The sequence below is a fragment of the Dromiciops gliroides genome, chromosome 2 (genome assembly GCF_019393635.1).
Source record: "Dromiciops gliroides isolate mDroGli1 chromosome 2, mDroGli1.pri, whole genome shotgun sequence".
NCBI lineage: Eukaryota > Metazoa > Chordata > Mammalia > Microbiotheria > Microbiotheriidae > Dromiciops > Dromiciops gliroides.
This window is the reverse complement of record NC_057862.1, coordinates 425,848,668-425,870,275: the sequence shown is the minus strand read 5'-3', so window position 1 is coordinate 425,870,275 and position 21,608 is coordinate 425,848,668. Positions and strand designations below refer to the sequence as shown.

At 38.3% G+C, this 21,608-nt stretch overlaps 1 protein-coding gene across 7 annotated transcripts in view; it reads right to left on the bottom strand.

The window, feature by feature from the left end:
• DENND1A (DENN domain containing 1A) overlaps positions 1–21,608 on the bottom strand; it is a 673,977-nt gene that overhangs the window by 308,771 nt on the left and 343,598 nt on the right. For 6 of the 7 annotated variants that reach the window (XM_043984170.1, XM_043984174.1, XM_043984173.1 and 3 more), the window contains one exon: positions 13,072–13,182. In XM_043984170.1, coding sequence (XP_043840105.1) covers positions 13,072–13,182 — 111 coding nt within the window. The remainder of the gene's footprint in view (positions 1–13,071; positions 13,183–21,608) is intronic. The other variant, XM_043984177.1, reaches the window with a different exon arrangement.

The window sequence follows — 21,608 nt, the reverse complement described above, 5'->3', positions numbered from 1 at the left end:
GGATTTTAATCTGGATTAACATTCAGCCATATGATCATGGATTTAACCTCTCTGAGCCTCAGTTTCTTAATCTATAAAATGAAGACAATAACATCTACATTACCAACTTCAAAGGGTTGTAAGGAAGAAAAGTATTTCATAAATCTTAAAGTGCTAGAGGAATTTGAGTTATTAACACCATAAAGAAAAAATTTTCTCATAATGAATACTTTCCCAAATTAGCAACCATAGGAAGAAATACCCTGATGGCCTTCTAGTGGAAGTCCTATGACTACTTGTCATGGGTGTCATAAATAGGAGTAAGGTTTGAGGTAGAAAACAATTTATATTACCTCTGCTAAGCACGGTCCCTCACATCCTCCCAAGTCCTAGTTTCTTCATCTCTTCAAATCCCATGACCTACTTCTCCACTCTACCTAGGCCACACACAAGGCAAGTCAGACCCTAGATCTTAGCATTATACACAAGTATTCCACTACTGTGATTAAAATCTCTCATCTTCTTTTTATAATATAGCTCCTTTCTCCCTTTACCTACCCCACCAGCCATAAACCTAGTCTTTGTCTTCCTCACAACCCTCCAACCTTATTATTTCAGGCCATTACTTCTTATTCTAGATTCACTTTACTACCTTCCCAATTGCAACCTTATAGTTAACCAATTCAACTCCACACTGTCTTCTGCTCTGGGATTCCTCTGCCCTGGTCTGGTATCTGATCTCATCCCTTGCCAAGCCCCAGCCCTGAATTACTCCCTTCACTTGACTTCCCACATCAAATCAGCTGTGATATCTTCTCATTGCTACTTTGACATCTCTCACATTGAACCCCTTCTCTCTAATTACACATTCATTACCTCAGCTGATACCATCATTAACTCTCACTTGGATTATTGCAATGGCCTTCTAATTGGTCTCCTTGCCTCAAGTCTCCAAACTCCAATCTAGCCTCCAAATAGTTGCCAAAGTAATTTTCTTTAAGTGAAAATCAGAGCATGTTATCCTATTCAAAAACTCCAGCAGCTCCTTATTGTCTATAGGATAACAGGAGAACTCCTGATTGGCTCTTACAGTACTTTATAATTTGGCCCCAACCTATCTTTCCAGGCTCATTGTACATCATTCCCCCTTTAGCATTCTATAATCCAGCCAAAGTAGCTTCCTCTCTGTTCTTCACACATTGGTCTTACCTGTAAAGTATTCCCTCACCTCTGTCTCTAGCATCCCTCATTGCTTTTAACGATGCTACTTATTAAGTGCTACCACTTACACAATCCTTCCAACTGCTAAAATCCCCTCTCTAACTACCTTGTATTTAACTTTCTCACATTTATTTTGTATATACTTATACATGTATAAATACTCTATGCCCAGAAGCCACAGAAATAGGAATGGCCCCTTCCAACACAACACTAGACCTTCTTATATCCCACCCTGCAGCAACAGTGAGAAAAACATTCATGGACATGGACCAGTGATACATCCCTTTGACTCCTCAGTGACCAAAGATGCTAAAGATCCAGAAAAGAAGGTTCTCATCTCCAAAGTCCTTGACACTAACCAATGGTTTGACATAAAAAACAGATATGATTTTAAATCAATGGGAATGACACTAAAGATGATGTATTATCTTAACTGCTGTACCCTAAGGACCAGTGGGTATTTCCACCTGCTCTGTAGCTGAAATGTTCCTATATGTGCCTGTCTCCTCCATTAGAATGAGAGATGCTTGAGAGCAGGGACCATTTTGCTTTCCCCTTTCTATTACTAGAGCTTACACATTGTTTTCCACATAATAAAGGCTTAACAAATGTTTTTTCATTCATTCATTCATTCATTCATTCATTCATTCATTCATTCATGTCATCTCTCTTGATATGCAAGCTCCTTGAGCAGAAATTGTTTCCTTCTTTGTACCTGTATTCACAGCGCCTTCCACAATTACTGACATACAGTAAAGGCTTAAATGCTTCTTGGTTGATTGATAAATAATAGTAAATGCTGGTTGACTGATGGACAACAACCCTGGAAGGGAGGTATTATATTATCTCCATTTTACATATAAGGAAACTGAGGTAAACAGAGAGTAACTAACTTGCCTAGAGTCACATAGTTTGAAGCTATTTTTGAACTTAGGTCTTGCTGACACCAGGTACAGGTCTCCATCCACCACACTCAACAATAAAATGGATAACTACCTACCTCACAGAGATGTACAAAGATTAAATTAGATAATGGATGGAAAAAGGCTTTGTAAAGTACTAAAAAAAGATATCCTTATTGTAAAATGATTTAGTATTATAGGACTTTTAGATCCCTAAAGATCATTAAGGCCAACTTCTTCATTTTGCACATAAGGAACCTAAAGATCAGAGCTATAAAGAGATTTTCTCATGATTATATGGTTATTAAGTATGTAAGGAATTAATTGTGATTTGAGGTTTCTATGACCACATCTTTGCTTCATTATGGTCAGACTGAAAAGATGTGGTCATGAAAACCCCGAATCACAATTAATTCCTTACATGTGATAGAGCTAACATTTGAACTCAAGTCCTTCTGATTTCAAATTTAGTGCTTTCTTCTATACCAAACTGGCTCCCCAAAATCTGTGAAAATGCTAAACCAAAGTAAATGAGAATTCTTTAGTCAATCTCAGCTCAAGTAATTTCTTGGGGATTAATGTCAAGGGGAAAAAGCATCTTTGGTCTTCTTCCCAAGAAGAATCTGGATCTAATCACCAAGAAATTCTCTATATTCAGATAATTTTGTTAATCAAACTTTTAAAATCTTGCAGGTAAAAAAGGGCTGATCCTAATTTGAAGCTAAGGGTCTTGGCTTGGAGTAGAGTGCTCTTTTTTCATTGAATTGGGTTTTACATAGTCCATCAGTCCAATCAATATCCAGGAATGATCAGATACATCTCAATGTCTTCTAATCCCAGAATCTGCCTGCTACAACTAGAATTCGTTTCTCCTTCCCTCCTCATCCTTGCACACTCTGCCATCAGTAACATCCTTCCTTGTCCAACTTTCAAGCTGAAGAAATCTTTCCTGTTTTCACTTTTCTGAGACTGACTTGCCTAATGTGTAAAAAGGTGACTTGTAGAAGTCACCTTTTAAGACTATGGTGTGGATCAAATCAAATAAAGCATTTTGCAAACCTATCCTATCTTACTGGGTTTCTCAGGAAGAAAGAATGGTAAATCACTTTTACTACTACTAATAATAAAGCATCACATAAGTGTCATCCATTATGAAGATCTGGATTTTTGTTTTTTGTCTTTGTGGGGCAATGAGGGTTATGTGACTTGCCCAGGGTCACACAGCTGGTACGTATCCAGTGTCTGAGGCCAGATTTGAACTAAAAGATCTGGATTTAATAGAAAGCATTGTTTTCCCCCTAAGCCCATGTCCTTCTTAACTTCACAATTTCCAGTCACCTGGGTATGAATTGTAGGTGCATCTTTGACTTTTTGCTCTCCTTCACTCTCCAAATCCAATCTGTGGCCAAGTCTTGCTGGTACTACCTCTATGACATCTCTCATAGTGTGTGCCCCCTTGTCCTCATCCACATGATCACAACCCTGGTTCAGGTTTGAATTATCTCTCACCTGATCGAGAATGGCCTCTTGATTGGTCTGCTCTTCCAGCCTCAACTTTCTGAAACCCATCCTCAGCCTCCACATCCTCCACCAGAGAGTAACCAACTCCACATGCCTGACAAACTGATGTTCCTAAAGCATAAATATGACTTGTGCCATTCATTGCTTAACAAATTTCAGAGGCTTTCTATTGCCTCTAGGATAAAATACAAACTCCTTAGCTTGCAGATTAAGATTCTTCACAAACTGACTCCATGCTATCTTTATAGTCTGATTTCACATTAATTCACTCCTGATCCACTGCTTATTATTTCCTATAAAAAACATTCCATCTTCTGTCTCCTTGCCTTTGCACTGGGTTTTACTCATGTCTGGAAGGCTATCCTCACCTCTACATTCTAGAGTCCCTAGCAGCCTGAGCATCATCAGCTCAGGTACTACTTCTTTTTATTTATTTATTTGTTTGTTTGTTTATTTTTTTTTTAGTGAGGCAATTGGGGTTAAGTGACTTGCCCAGGGTCACACGGCTAGTAAGTGTTAAGTGTCTGAGGCCAGATTTGAACTCAGGTACTCCTGAATCCAGGGCCAGTGCTCTATCCACTGCGCCATCTAGCTGCCCCATTCAGGTACTACTTCTGACATGGCCTTTCCTGGTTCCTTCCTCCCTTTTTTTTTTTGGGGGGGGGGGGAAGGCAATGAGGGTTAAGTGACTTGCCAAGGGTCACACAGCTAGTAATTGTCAAGTGTCTGAGGCTGTTTTTGAACTCAGGTCCTCCTGAATCCAGGGCTGGTGCTTTATCCACTGCGTCACCTAGCTGCCCCCCGCTTCCTCCCTTAATCCTCTCACCTCAGTTTTAGTTCTTCCTCCTGAGGATTTCTCTTTTTTCTAAAGGGATTAATTTTTTTCTTATGTCTTTGAACATTCTGCTCAGTTATTAACATGAACAAAACCTGTCTATCTTTCTATGAAGAATAAAAACAAAAAGCATCAATGCTTGAAATAAAAAGCTTGCTTGCCTTATTTATTTATTTGTTTGTTTGTTTGTTTGTTTGTGGTTTGGGGTGGTTCTACCTTGATACTTCAATGCATCCATGATGTTGCCCATATGAGGCCTCTTCCTCCTGGAACCCAGATTACAACTTAATCATGTCTTTACTTCATGAGAGACTCTTGTCCATGTTGTGCCAAAAATTCTCCACAGAGGGTCCACCCAATATATTGGGACCTTTCATCTAGATTTTTTGATAGTGCCTGGATATCAGTGGTGCATGTGGGCAATTGATCAGTTAACTCTCATTCTTGATAGATAACTGACCCACCTTTTGGGGAGATCACACTTCTCATGAATGGCATCTATTGTGGTGCTTCTCTTATGTCACTTGCTGGTAATGCACTGCTGCCTAGAGATCCCTTCACGTACCCTTCTATTTGCTTGTTGGGTTACTCACAACTTTAAATCTTTAGAGATAGTGGCATTCCAAGACTAGTAATAATATAGCAACACAGGATGGATACTAATATTTAAAAATTAGGCCTTTGTTTTTGGAAGAATCTTGGGGTCATTAAAAGTACTGTGTGGTTTCCCAAAAGCAACTGGGCTTGTGCTTCTCCTCCTGCTTAGTTCTGGGCCCAGCTCATTGTCCATTCACAGTGCCTCTTCAAGATATATGTATTGATGGACCAGCTCTACACAAACCATATAAAAAAAATACATAAGACTAAATATAGTCTTAGAATTCACTGCTTGGTAAGTTTCCAGTTACAAGGTCTTGGCTTCCCCTGAGCACAGTTTGAAATAAAATAATGCAGCTTGTTCTTACGGCTGGAACACACAGAGCAGAGCGTGCAGGCAAGGATGCTCTGGCGTGGATCCAATGTTTCAAACCTGTCTGAAACTGTCACTCTTGTCTCTGCTTGAAGGGCTGCAAATAGGCAAGCTGCAAGATTGATGTGGGATTTGTCAAGTCCCATCATCCCAGAGAGCTGACGTACTTTACAAATGTTATTCTGTCACCTTTGTCCCCCACAACAGCTGATTGTAGATGGGATATCATTCCCATTTTACAGAAGGGAAGTGAGGCACAGATTTACTTTATTGGGAAAAGAACTAAAAATTGGATCAAAGTTTTAAGAGGGACACTGACAACCTGGAGCCTCCAGAGGAGGAGGGACTAGGGCAACAAGGAGGACTTGAACCTTGCCATTTGAGGATTTGCTGAAAGAACTGAGGATCTTTGGTCAAAAGAGAAGAAAAGATTGGGGGCGAGTGGCAAGACGGCTGCTTTCCCAGTCATGGAACCTTACTGACTAATTTATGTTATCTTATCTTAGTTGGGTCCTTACTGTAGCAAGGTATTTGTTTTTCTCTTCCCTAACTGACTTAACTTTTCCCAGGAGCAAAACAAAGTCTGTTGTAAAATGTTTCTTCTTTTCCAAAGCCTCCCAACAGGATACATTCCCCCTTCTTGCTCAACAGAGGACTTCATCTCATACTTTACTGGGAAAATAATTAATAATAATATGAATAATAATAACTACTTATGTTTAAATAAAAAAACCAGTAAGGTCTTGCAAAGCACTTGCATTATCTGATTTGATTCTCACAACAACCCTAAGTGCTATCATCATTCTCATTTTACAGAAGACAAAACTGGGGCTCAAAGGTTAAAAGATATGCTTGGGTTCACACAACTAGTAGGTATCTGAGATAAGGTTTGAATACAGATATTTCTAACCTGCAGACTGACATTAACCGTTATCCCATCCTTCCTCTCATATTAAATGAACTTCCTCTTCTTTGCTGTTCCTAGACTCATTGACAGCATCTCCTCTCTCCTCCACTCTGAATGAAATTTGTTTTTTCTTTTGAACAAGGCCAGCCTCTCTGCATGTACCCTTAAACCATTCTCTCAGGCAGCTTGTACTCACAATTCTTCCACACTTCTCTCCTCTAATTTTCAATCTTTCCCTATCTTCTGGGTTCTTTCTCTAATGTTTGCAAACATTCCCAGGTCTGCCCCATCCTTAATATAATATCCATTTCAATTTAACATCCACTAAGCTTATTGTCCTATATCTATCTCTTCATGCTTTCACAACCAGACTCCTACAAAAAAAGTCTCTATATTTCTTTCCTCTGCTACTTCTTCTTTTATTTACCTTTTTAACTAACCCCTGTGAGCTGGAGTCCCACACCCATTGAATTACAACGGCTCCAAGGTTAATGAAAACCTCTCAAGGGCCAAATCCAACGGCCTTTTCTCAGTCCTCAACCTCATAACCTCTCTGCAACTCTGATATTGTTGACTGACTCCTCTTCCTGCATAGTCTCTATTACTCGATTTTTGTGACACTTGCCCTCCCCTGCTTCACTTCCTACCTGTCCGGCTACTCCTTTACAATTTCCACTGCTCAATCATTATCCATATCCCCATCATATGTGGGTGTGGTCCAGAACTCTGTTCTGAGTCCTCTTGCCTTCTCTGTCTACACTTTTGGTTTATGGCTTCATCAGCTTCCATGGGTTCAACCGTCATTCCTATGAAAATGACACATGTATGTCTAATTGTAGTCTCTCTCAAATTGCATACTCGCATCATTAATGGCTTAGAGGCCATTTCCAACTGATTGTCCCACAGGCAGCTTTAAATCAGCATGTTCAAAACAAAACTCATCTTCCCCCAAACCCTCCCCTCTTCCCAACTTCCCTATTTCTGCTGAGGGCACCATCATCTTTCCAATCATCCATATTGGCAAGCTAGGAGTCATCTTCAGCTCTTCCCTCTCCTCACCACCCATATCCAATCTTTTCAGCCTCTAGCATTTGTCCCTTTCCCTCAACTCCACAACTATCCTTTTGTAGGCTCTCATCACCTCTTAACTGGGTTACTGAAACAGACACCTAATTGATTTTCCTGCCTTAAAGTTCTCTGCACTCCAATCCACCCTTTAAATGGCTACCAAATTTATATTCTTATAGCACAGGCATGATCATGTCATTTCTCTGCTCAAGTTCCAGGAAATCCCAACACATTCCTTTCATTGGCATTGAAAGAATCTTAGAAACTGACTTTAGCCTACCTACCTTTTAAGGCTTAGTGCACATTATACTTCTTTGTGAACTCGGCATGCCAACCAAAACAGTTTCCTTACTGTTTCTCATGTATGACATGCCACCTCTCGTCTCTGTGCTTTTGCTTATGCTGCCCCACATGCTTAGAATGAATTCTCTCTTTACTCCCATTTCATAGAATCCCTAGATTATTTCACAGCTCAAAGTGCCACCTTCTCCATATTCCCTATGGTTTATCTTGATTCCCCACCATTATTGGTATACTCCTTTCCTCTTCCTTCCCCTCACATATTAGTGCAGATAAAGCTTATATTTTCTTATCTGTATTCATATTATCCATCGGTACCCTCCAGTCTCCTCTCCCCTTCTCCTTGAATGAAAGCTCCTTAAGGGAAGGGAGTACTTTGTTTTGGCAGACTTAGTTCCTAGCATAATGCCTAACACGTACAAAACACAATGACTAAATAAACCAAAGGTAAGGTTAAGTGACCTCTCCAGGGTCATAATTCTCATAAACTAAGTAAAAACTCAAAACCAGGTCATGTTGCTCCTCTTTTAAACTGCCATTATATATTAATTTGATTTCCAACTACTTTTAAAGCATATTTAAGGTTGAAAATTTGGGTCATGTGCTCTATTAACTGCTCCACTTGATGTTTCCACAGAGAGTCTCTAATACATCTATACACCATCTTCTGCAATCATGTCACTGATCTCAAAAACTTTCAAGAGTATCCACTGCCTCTAGAATAAACCCTGCTCTTGGCATTCAAGGCATGCCATAATATGACTTCAATCTGACTTTCAGCTTTATCTAATACTATTCCCCTTCAAATACTCCAGCTTCAAGTCGAACTGGACTAAAGTACTTGCGCCTTTCCTCACTCTTGTCCTACCCTTTTCCATCTTTGTGCCTATATTCATAGCGGCTGCCATGTCTTAGAAGGGTTACTCTTTCCCCACCATCCTCTATCTGTTGAAACCACCATTTCCCTTTAAAGCCAAATTCAGATGCTACTTCATTTATGTCTCTTCCTTTAGCCTTCCCATGTAAGAACACCTTCCTCCTCAAATTTTTATAGCGCTTTATGTAGATCTCTACTTTGCACTTATTTTACTCTTACTTATATGTGACAATTATACATGCCTTTCCTCTCATTAATTTGCAGGCTTCTAGAAGCAATGTCTGTATCACATCTGCCTATGTGTTTTCCATAATAAGCACAGGGTCCTGTACATATAGGTACTTAATAAATGTTTGCTGAGTTGAAAAAATATTCTGGCAGTGGTGTCAAGAATGGAATTCAGCAGGGGAAAGAAAGAAATGATAAGTAGAAAGGCAAATAGATTTAGTCATTAGACTTACTAGACCTACTACTGACTACCTGTATAATCATGGCCAATCACTTCTCCTCTCTGGACCTCTGTTTCCTCCTCTGCAAAATAAGAAGGTCGGACTAGATGACTTAGAAAGCCGTTTCCAACGTCAAATCCTATGGTGCTACAGAAGTGACGATAGTGGTCAAGTTCCATAAGCACAGGATGATTTATGCCTTGGCGACCAAAGGGCAGACCAGTGGCCACACTTGTCAGGAAACATGACATCGGAACAAGAACTTTTTCTGGTGAAAGTCCTTTGATGTGTTTATAATACAACAGGAAAGAACAAGAATCAGTTAAGCATCTCCTATTTATCATCCATAAAGGAAAACAATCGATACATAGCGAGAGCAAACAGAACAAAAATATGCAATTTCCTTTTATGCAAAAAAAACCCCACTATTTTATTGACAACTAAATCTCGAAATGTAAAACACTACACATAGATGGAAAGTGCACAGGGGAGAGATTCTGTATTGATGTGTTGCTGTTTCTAAGGATGGCAGCACTCTGGATGACTTCCGTGGCTTTTATCTTTCAGGTGCTTGATGGATCCTAAGAAGCATTAAGTCCCCATCTTATCAAACAAAATTGAGAAAAATGCGGTGGACTGAGGTATTACTGGCCACATCTGGATTCACCAAGAGGTCACCACAAGATCTCAGGCTAAAGTACCCTTTATACACTTTTTTCTCCCCAACAACCAAAAGTGAGTAAAAATGGGCTTCTCTAACATGAAGTAAATGTTAGTAATATGGGGATAATAAAAGGTAACAATAGCTGGACTTTTTAATTCTAAAATTATATGGGCCCCAGAGCACAACTAAAATCACCGCCATTTTCTTCAGAGTAATTCATACAGCTAATCAAGACTCTGTGATGATGACATGTGAAATAAAATGAGATATTTCAGGCAGCCATAAGATCAAACTTATGATTCAGTAACAGGCAAACATGTTTCCTGGACATACCTTTCTCTCATTTCTCCCTCTTCTCAAATCAGTAAGATGACATGCTCTCTTTTTTGATGTAATATTTCTATCAGTGGGAAAGAAAATCCCACTAAGCTTGAGTCAGTCTTTGGTTAGACTACATTATAGCATTCAACAATATACATGGTTATTAATGAATTAATTTCAAGAACAGGGATGAATGGAAGCTAGCATAACATCTATTTAGGTATGACCAGTACTCTCTTGAATTCCTACCCACATGTTAAAGGTGAGCTCAAATGCTCTATTCTATGAAACCTTTTCTGACCTTCCTCACCACCACTATCTCTCCCTGCCCATTGTCCTGACATACCCCTCTCTTTGCATCTCTCTTATGAACATTGATACTTGGATGAATCCATGATCTCACTGGTGGACATACTCCCTCTACTGGTACAGACCAAACATTTCTCTACACCTTCTCATCCTGCACAATCCTTCTCCATATCTATCTATAAACTTTCTGGAAGAGCTACCTAACCAACTTGAAGAAGGTCATCTTTTGGTTCATTTAACAATTTGTAGAGTTCTGTATTTGGGCTGATCACATTCCTCTTTGCTCCCTGTCTGTGACCAATATACCTTCACTTCTGGCCATATATATTGCTGATGGTATTTTTGCTCTATTTCTTATAAGTGCCTTATGCATCTATCATATGTTATTTAGATATATCTATATTATATATAATGTATATCACAATACATAATATATCTATATTAAGGACAGGTAGGTGGCACAGTGGATAAAGCACTGGCCCTGGATTCAGGAGGACCTGAGTTCAAATCCAGCCTCAGACACTTAACACTTACTAGCTGTGTGACCCTGGGCAAGTCACTTAACCCTCATTGCCTGGCAAAAACAAACAAATTAAAAAAACCCATAATATATCTATATTATAGCTATCTATGCATCTGTCAAAATGGTCTATCCAATTATGAGCTACATGAGGAAAAGACCCATGTTTTAGATAAATTTTGTATTTTATTCAAGTCAACAAACATTTATTAAGGGCCTACAATATGCATTGTACCAGAGAAAAGCATAGCACATTCTGAAACATCCCTATATTTTCCTTGGTATGCCTTCTCCTACCCCTTGGGATATATAGGGGCTTTTTTCTTTCTTATCAATGACCTCACTGGGGTATAAGCCTAGTAGCAGAATTTCTAGGTCAAAGGATATGGAGATTTTAGTCACTTTACTGGCATAATTCCAGTTGAAAAACAGCTAACAATAAATACTGCTTGCTCTCCCTTCAGCAGTAAACAAATGAATTTAGCCTTTGTGGTCATAGCATCATTAAAAAAAAAAGTTTTATTGCTGCCTTTTGTTTTTTATATCACAGCCTTCCCAGCTCCCTACTCTAAGTAAGCTTTCCCTTGGAACAAAGACAAACAGCTAAGTAAAACAACTGATAGTCACTGCTTGTGAAGCTCTACACCCACAGTTCCCACCTTTCTAATGAAAGGAGGGAAGTAGCAGCATATTAATCATGATAATCAAAACCTGAAATAATTGTTATTTGAACAAATACTGGTCTATGAATGTAATGGACTAGTATTATATCATAGTGAATTACAAGAATGAAGAATTGTGAGAAACTTGTATGAAGTGATGCAGAGCAAGGGAAATAATACCAAAATGATAATACTCGCTACTACTACAACAATATAGAGTCAACACAAAGAAGCAATAAAACTGTAGTCAAACACAATGGCCAGTGTTACTATCATACTGCCAAAGTTAAAAGATGCTTCCCTCTTTGAGTTACTCATCAATAATTAAACTGTTTCTTCAAGTAATATATTTTGTAAAGGGATTTGTTTGGGAATTTGTTAGGGAGCATCTGTTGTATCAAAAAACAAAATGTACATAAAACCTAAAGTAAAGAGAAGAAATTCAATAAAAATTTATTAAGCAAAAAAAAAAATCATTTATCAGCACCATATAGCTATATTACTGGTGCCAAGTGGTGGTGTGATCCTTGTATTTACTTTCAAGGCTGGTATTCCATTACATAAAAGTTCACTCTTCCCATTCTGAAACCCAGTCTAGTCACAAAAAGCACTTTACAAACTTTAAAGAGCTATAAAAAACGAATTGTTGCCTGGGGCAGTGGTGCAAACCTGTAATCCCTGATGCTAAGGAGGTTGAAGTTGGATTATTTGAGTTTAGAAATTCTGAACTACAGAGTGCTAAGCTGATCAGGTGTCCACACCAAGCCTAACATCCATATGGTGAGCACCTGGAAGCAAAAGGCAATCAGGTTGCCTAAGAAAGGAAAAGCAGCCCAGGTCAGAACAGACCAGATCAAAACTTCCAAGCTGATCAGCAGTGGGGTTGAGCTCATAAATGCCCACTGCACATCCAGTCAGAGTGAGGTGGGGAGATTCAATCTTTCCTCCCCTTCCTCTATCCAAAAAAGAGCCACTTTTTTAAAAAGCCCCTAACAGTTTACAAGGCACTTTCCTAATAATAACCCATTTGCCTTTGTTTCTCCAGTCCTTAGCAATGAGAAGGCACTAAATTAAAGGTTTGTTGACTGACTGATTGATGGTTAGCTATTTGGTCCTGTATTCTTATCTCTGTTTTATAGATGAGGAAACTTAGAATCAGTGAATGGAGGGTGCTTACTCAAGGCCACATGCATAAGAAGTGATTGCAGGATCTTAGAATTAGAATTGGAGGCCTGGAAGGTTAAATAACTAACCCAAAGACACAAAGCCAGTAAACAGAAAATAAAGCCAGGCTTCAAAATCAAATACTGTGATCACTGTCCCACGCCGACAGGACTCAAACATGTGTCCCGACTTGAGGGCCAGGGCTTTCTTTTTAACCTATGCTGCACCAACTGGCTCTTAGGAAGGGTCTGGGTGCAGTCCCAGCAGATGCTTGTTAAAGTTTAAATAGTACTTTAATGCTTCTCTTGAAGCCATGAAGCGTACAAGGATCATTTCTTCCCCTGCTGAACTCCTGGCAGAGAACACGGTACAGGAGTCAGCCCACTTACATTCTGTACTTACAGTGCTCAGCTTGCTGCTGCTGATGAGGATTCGTCGTTCATATAACATACTGGCATAGAGGTGCAGCATGTTGTTGACATCCACGGCCACAAAATATTCAGTCAGATTTCTCTAGGAGGTATAAAGAAGAGTTGGTTGTGTTTTGATTTTGTCCTCAATTACAAACATTAATTAACAGGCAGTGGAAGTACATGAAACAGAAACAACTTAGCCCTGGAGTCTTCTTTGCGAGGTGCCGTTTCCAAACTGGAGGAAAGAGTTAACGGGTCACAAGGGTCAGCCTTTAAGGTTCATCACAGTACTATTGACACTGTTGCCATTCCTCTCCCTTCTGATTCACATTGGGTTCTAAACTGAGAAGTCTAGGGCTTTGGAGGCATTACTGTAGATACACAGGTCTAAAATCTTAGATCTGAGAGGTCAGCAAACCCAATGCATGAATCTTTTACCTGTCTCCTTGCCTTTGCTCACACTATTTTCTTTGTAATGTGGTCTGCCCCCCCCCTCCCCTTTTTATCTGTTGAAATCCTACCCAATCATCAAGGCTCAGCTTAAATACCACCTCCTCCAGCAAAGTCTCCTTTGATCCCTCCAGCAGGTGAAAGTGAAAACTGTCTCCCCGGAGCTCTCAAGCACTGAGGTTCTATTTTGTATAATAGCTATTTATGCATGTCTTCTTTCTCCTACTAGGCTGTAAACTCCACAATGTCAATGTGTGATTAATCTTTGGGTCTCTTCCACTGCCTAGAACAGGGCCTTTGCTCCACACAGTACAAGGCTGATAAATGTTGAATGAATTCAATTCCATTTGTAAAATGATTTTAATAATATTAGATGCCATTTACATAGGACTTAAATATTTACAAAGCATTTCCCCCCAACAAGCCAGGGAAGTAACAGTGCCCTCCCAATTTTACAGATGAGGGAACTGAAGCTTAGCGAGGTGACATGATCTGGTCCAGGGTCACAAGACCAGAAAGTGTTAGAGCGAGGATTTCAACCCAGGCCTACTGACTTCAAGTTTAGTGGTGTTTCCACTATCAAGACTGCATCACATATTAACAGAAGAGATACTCGAATACAGAGCATAACAACAAGGAGAGGCCTTGGAGAGAATTTAGTCTGACCGTCTCATTTTACAGATGAGGAAAGTGAAGCTCAAAAAAGGGAAATGGTCTGTCCGTGTCACAGAGTTAGTGGCAGACAAGAAGAGAACCAGGTTGTGACAGGGCAGCATTCTAGGGAGCTTTCTCTGCAGGCTGCCATTCACTCTTTCAAATAGTACTTTTGATTCCAAGAAAAATATTCAAGTGTTTCATTATGCCCCACTCCTAGGACTTTAATAGGTATGTGGACATGATTGTTTCTTCTGAGCTATATAGGCTTTCAACGTCACACAATACATTCTCCCAGAAATAAAGAAAAGTTCTCTCCACCAGAAGCTGCAATTTATAATGATTAGGGATTTATAACCCAACTAATTCAAGAGAGCTGAGAGGATTTTACATGCAAATAGCACAATGTGCATTACAACAATTGAAACAGTTGGGAATAAGCATGAGCATTTATCTTATGATTCATTAGTGTTCAGCTAAAGTACTGTATTAACCAGAGAACCTCACAAATTGAGAGTACATTAATTTTGTAACAGATCAAAAATTACAAAGTAAGCACCATATTTATAAAGAGTGTCCTCCAACAGCTTTAGTCCAAAATGTGACAGCAGAGAAACTGATTGCCAAAAAGAGAATGTTGTGCAGTAGAAAGAGCATGGTGGTAGGAGCCAGGGAACATGGTTCCTGTCCTGGCTCGGGGAGGACTATTTGTATCACAGCATGAACATCCTTTCACTGTTCTGGACTTGAGTTTCCTCATGAGTAAAACGAGAGGGTTGGATTAGATGGTGACTGATGTCCCTTTGGCTCCAGTATTTCAATACTACCTGTTCTAGATTGACTTGAAGCTTTGATGTGCTATATTCAATTGCTTACCATGCTATGCCTTAAGATCCTTCCATAGTAATACTCTGTGCTTGCACATGGCATAGTCTATGCTCCAACGTTTCAGTTTCTAAGATCCCTTATATTCTAACAATTTATGATTATGTGAAATGTGATGGGAAAAGTAAACAGCATTCCAAGTCAGTCAACAAGAGCATCTCCTGCTGGATGAAGCAAGGAGGACTGTGCTAATGATGTCAGGATAGGGCTCCACTGTAGACGCTCACATGGCAGAGACCTTCTCGCCAACACACACGTGTAGACAAAAATATAGGGTGGCTGAGGATTTTAGGAGAAGCTTAACTGTCGATGAAATGTGTAGATTTCTTTTTTCTTTCAAGAAAAAGAAAAATAGGATTGAGGAGCTTAAAGGAGCCCAGAGAGCCCATTAGCACTTTTGACAGATCCAAAGATAACTCTAAAGCCACCAATACGTGGCCTGAGGAGTCTGCCAAGAAGTTTCATACTGTGCAAAAATATGTTCCCCAGCTTGCCATCCAAATATGAAGAAACAGCGTTAGAGACAAATTTTCAGCCTTATTTTGCTGGGATAAGGGGGAAAAAAACCCATAATTGTAAAAATGCACTTGAGGAGTAGGGAAAAGAATGGATTTAACAAGTAAACCTATATTGGTTAATACAAGAAATACCCTCAGAAACCATATGCTAACAGACTCAGATGCTTGTTGTAAAAGCAACACACAGGTATATTAAAAATATATAACATTTAGCCAAATCCCCTCTAAACTGTCATGTACTTTTTCGGTATTTCTCATCCCATCTGTGCTGATTACCAAGATATTTGTGTCTAAACAGAAGCTGTCTCCTTTATCTGCTTCCTCCCCCTGCCTGTTTCCTTCTGGGATATCACATGCCTGAGTCTATAACTGCTTGAATGGAAGAGGTGCTTAAGAACTCTAGTAGCCCAAGGCCTCTATAAAGTTAAGGGCACTTTTAGATACAAGAAAACATCAAGACACTGAGAAATGGCATCTTCTTTCTATTCCTCTTCCTCATGTCAAAGTCATTAGGACATCCAAGATGACTACACGCTGACTTCAAGACTGGTACGGAGTCGGGGAGAACACAGAGGAAGATAGGGTGGGGAAGAAGAGAAAAGAATAAAGGGGGGAAAAGGAAGAAAAAGAGGAAGAAGGAAGAAATGAGGGCAAAGAATAAAGGAGGAAGGAATAAAAGAAGAGGTGGGGAAGCAGGAGGAGAAAGAGAGGGAAGTGCTGGGGAGTGTATAGAAGAATAGGGGATGAGAAGAGACAAGAACAAAGAGGAAAAGGAATAAAGGAATAGCAGATGAAAAATACAGAAGAAGGAAGGGAGAAGGAAAAGGAAAATGAGGAGAAGAAAGGGCTGGACAAAAGAGATGAAAAATGAGGAATGAGAAGCATAGCGATTTACAAGGCCAAATATCTTAAGTCCAGGATATCGTGGAAGATAGTCTTTCCAGCACAGTGCTAACCCCAAACTGATCCTCCCTACACCAACATTAGTCAACCTTGTTAATCATTTCACTGTATTTAGTGACTTTTAGGACCTTATCTACTATGAATAATTGAGGTCTAAATTTCTTCTTATAAAATGAGGGTAAAGGAATCGTTTTCTAAGTTACTTTCTTGTTTTAACATTCGATGATCCTATGACTCACAAGACTTCTTTTAGAACAGTCTACCAGGCAAGAATGTTTGATACTCTTTCAATAGGTATTATTTCAGAAACATGACATTTGTTCCGATTATGCCACAAAGGAAGTCTTCAAATGTCTTCCCTAAGTTGATATGATATTGTTAAATCTTCATGGATAGTTTATTACTTTTTCTGGGAAACTGAGCACACATTATTAATTCTGAATCTAAAATGTTTAAGAAGGAAATGTCTTAAAAGTTTTAGAAAAAGCCCATTTGTTAGGTTATAGAAATTGAAATGCTGGAGCTGGAAAGGATCTTAGAATGTTAGGACATAAAAGTTTAAGGGTATTAAGGACCTTAGAATTCAGAATATTAAAAGTATGACAGGTTTAGATTGAGAACTTGAAGGGGCCTTAAAAAATTTAGTCCAGCCCTCTCTTCCTCCCCCCCCCCCTTTTTCTAATGAAAAGAGAAGGAAACAAAGACCTAAAGAGGGTTAAGTAACTTGTTCAAATTCACACATAGCAAAAAGCAAAAAACCAGAATTTGAACCTATGTCCAAAAATTCAGGCTCTTCTATCCAATTATGATGCCTCGCTCTGTTAAAACAAAGAATAGCAAACCAAGAAAGAAGCTCAGCTATTACTGAGTAAAACCACCATCTTATAAATGACAGAACTGAGGCCCCTAAAGAAGTCACTTGAACCAGATCAAAAAGTAGCAGAGTTGAAACTAGGGCCTCGTTGTTCAGAAACCCAGTCCAGTGCTGTTTAATAAGGACTCAAGTCAGCAACAAGATTTATCAGGAAGAAAGCAGAGATTAACCAAAAGCTGGAGTCATTCTTCTTTACCAATGTAAAAACTATTTCAATAAACAATTACCTGACAATCTCCCTATGTGATAAGGGGTAGACTGCAATGAACTCCACTTGTTTATTTTTGGATGTCACTATGAGTTCATAAATCTTGTCTGTATCATAGAGAATCTTTGGGAAAAGTGACACCTCCGTGATGTTATATGTCACTGTCCCTTCTAAATGCTTTCTACGAATCATTAACCATTTTGTCCGACACCAAGCTAGATAATCATGACAAGCTTGTTTAATATTTCACATGGAGTTCCATATGATAATCCATTAATCAACTGAAACTTTCAAAACACAACCAACGTGGGGTGTCTTATACCACTAGCTTAATACTCCAATTATTGCTACATAACCACTTGTGATCTGGGCTATTTCTTTATTAGTAATTTAAATATTCTATAACTATAATATAACATGTGTTATGTAAATAACATTTTAATAATGTTATTTAAAGTCTAAAATGGGTTTATTGAATTATTTTTTTTTCCATCTCAATAACAATCCTTCACAGAAGTTTTCCTTCAATAGATTAGGTCCCCTTCATTGCCTTGTTGTGTCAAGTACATGATATTTGATTCTCAAAGATTATGCCACCTGAACAAAAGGAAAGTTTTCTAGTAATAGTAGCAGCTAGTGTTTATTTAATAGTGTAAAGGTTTATGAACTGGCTTATAAAAGACATCTCATTTGAGCCTCACAACAACCCCGTCTCAGCCTTGAGGTAGAGATGTTATTATGTCCAGTTACAGATAATGAGGAAACTAACAGCCAGTGAGGTGGCCAGGCGGTACACTGAATAAAGCACTGGGCCTAGAGGCAGGCATTCAAATCTAGCCTCAGAGACTTAATAGATGTGTGATCTTGGGTAAGTCATTCAAACTCTGTCTATCTCAATTTCCTCCTTTGTTTAAAAAAAAGTGTGTGTGTGTGTGTGTGTGTGTGTGTGTGTGTGAGAGAGAGAGAGAGAGAGAGAGAGAGAGAGAGAGAAACAATAGCACCTACTTCTCAGGCTTGTCCTGAGGATAAAATGAAATCATATGTAAAGAACTTGGCAAACCTTAATGTGCTATATAAACACTGGCTGTCCTAATTATGGGACATCATCATCATCACCATCACCACCACCACCACCACCACCACCACCATCATTCTTATCATTACTGTTATCATCTGCCTTGCCCATCATCACATAGCTGGTACATGTCAGGGGCAGAATCTGAATCCTGTCTTCCTGACTGCAAGCCCAACATGTTCTTCTCTAGAGCATGTTGCTTTTCTTTGTACAAGCCCAGTGACAGTAATCTGTGGGACAGCCCAGCAAAACAGTGAGATGGAGTCATATCACAGGCATGTTCATCACAAGATGATTAAATGTTGTTACCACAGCAACTCATGAAACCAATTACCAAGGAATAATGGGGCTGTAGTCTGCCTCAGCAGAGGAAGCCCTCTTACAGATGAAGCCTTTAAGTACTAAAGCACTTTTTTCTTTTTACTAATGCTAGTACCATGAATGATACTCATATTAAATATGTCATCATCATAATAACAACAAATCACAACTTTAAAAAAACTTGCAGGTTATAAAGTATTTTCTGCACAATAACTGTGTGAAATAGTCCATACAAGGATTACCATTCCCCATTTTGAAAAAAGATGGAATTGAGGTCCAAAATAGCCTAACAACACTATGAGGAAATTAAATTGCTGGCAGTGTCAGCATTATCTTCTTTCTCCAGATAAAAAGCTAAGGCCAAGGGAGAAGTAACCTGCCCAAGACCACCTAGTTAGTAAATTTCCAATAGGCACATATATAATAAACCCAGGTGTTTTGACTCCCAGTCTAGGGCTCTCTTGCTTTACACTCTGCAATTAGATGAAACATACTCATGCTTATGGGATATTGGCATACAGATTAAATGCTAAATTACAGGTATTGTATTCACTTCCTTTGAAAGGAAAATTGTAGTCTTTATATTAAAGTTATGGAAAAAATAGAGAATAAACTTCAGTAAGGACTTGCAGGGGTACAGTGGAAAGAATATTGACCTAGAAGTAAAACAAAACCTTTGCACTCAAACCCTCAGATATCACTGACACTTAACAGCTGTGTGATCCTGCTTATGTCATTTCCCCTTTGAGCCTCAGATGTTATTTTTTTAAATAAATTTTTATTGATATCTTTATTTTACATCACTAAAATTTTTCCCAATACTTTTCTCCCCTCACCCATCCCAGAGAAATCATCCTATAAAACAAATAATTTTTTAAAGGAAAAAAAAATCTGTAAAACTGACTAATATATCATAAGTCTGAAAATATGGGCTGTTCCTATCTGCCAAAGAATGGGGTGCAGGGTTCTTCTCCTATCTGTTCTTTGAAGCCATGTGTGTTCATTAAAGCTCTGCAACATTCACTTTTAATTGTTTTGTGACCGTTCTTTCCTTCATCACATCATGTAAGTCTTTCCATGCTTCTCTGTATTCATCATTTTTGTCATTTCTTAAAGCACAATAATATTCCATTACATTAATGTACCACAAATTGTAGAGCTGACTGATAAGCATCTGTTGGTTTCCAAATTTATGTCACCACATAAATATGTTGGTATATAAGAGGCCTTTTTTCTTATGACATCAATGGAGAATAAACCTAGTATTGGAATCTTGTGGTCAAAAGGGATGGATATTTTAATCACTTCATTTGCATTAATTCCAAATTGCTTTTCAAAATGCTTGTACTGAATCACAGCTACAGCTCCACCAACAATACACTAGTGTGCCTTTCTCTTCTCAACCTTTCTAACAATGAATATTCACATGTTTTTGTAATGTTTTCCATTTTGCAGCATGCATGGTAAAACCTCATTGGAGTTTTGATTTGGAAAAACAAAGTATTTTGTGTGCTTTGGAAGATTTATATATTTAATGCATTTTGTAGTTATTTTGAATGTTATTTCCCTTTCTATTATAGCCTACTGGATTCTGTTTGTTGAATTTTTTGAGTTTATTTTGTGGCCTACAACTTTGCTGACACTATTATCTCACTTAGTTTCTAGATTGAATTCCTAGGATTTCCTAAGTAAACCATTATGCCATCAGTAAATATGGAAAGTCTGGTCTCCTCTTTGCTTATTGCTATGCTTTTAATTTCTTTCTCTTGTCTTATTACTAACATGTATATATAACTAAATCAAATAAATATATAGAGAGAGGGCATGCTTGTTTTTCTCCTATGTTTGCTGGGAAAGCTTCTAATATGTACTTATTTCATATGATACTTTTGATTTTAGGTAGATACTTTTTATGATGTTAAAAAAGATCTCCAGGCCTATATTTGATAGGCTTTTTAGCATCAATTAGTACTGTCCTTTTCACAGACATTTTCCTTACTAATTGAGGTAATCATGTGGTTTGGTATATATATATTAATATACCTTGCATCTAGTAACCACTTAAAAAGTGTTTGTTGTATTTAACTAGACTAGATTTTGTTTTTAATAGGATAAATATATTGTTTCCCTGATGTTTAATTATGTTGGTATTCCTAATTAAGTACAATTGATACTGATGAATTATTTCTTATTCATTAATAATATTAATCCACAGTTCTTTTCTGCTTTATCCTGCATAACTAAAGTATTAGGACTATATTTCTCACATAAAATGGGTCTGGTAGAGTGCTTTCTTTCTTAATTTTTGAGAGTAATTTCATAGTATTTCTATTAATTGTTCTTTAAAAATTTTACAAAATTATTTTGTGGATCTATCACAACTAAGATTTTTTTCTTTCGTAGTTCCTTTTTTAAAAGATAGTTCTGTATCCTTTTCTAAGCATGCATTAGTTATCTATTTGGTCTTATGCTAGGTTTTAAAATTTGGATTATTTAATCTATTCACATTTAAAGTTATGAAAGTTAGGTTTACATTTTCCTCCATTTTTCTCTAATGTTAGGTTTATTTGTTGTTGTTTTTTTCCAAATTAGGATTCCGCCAACCCCCATTTCTTCTGTTAACATGGTACTTTGACTT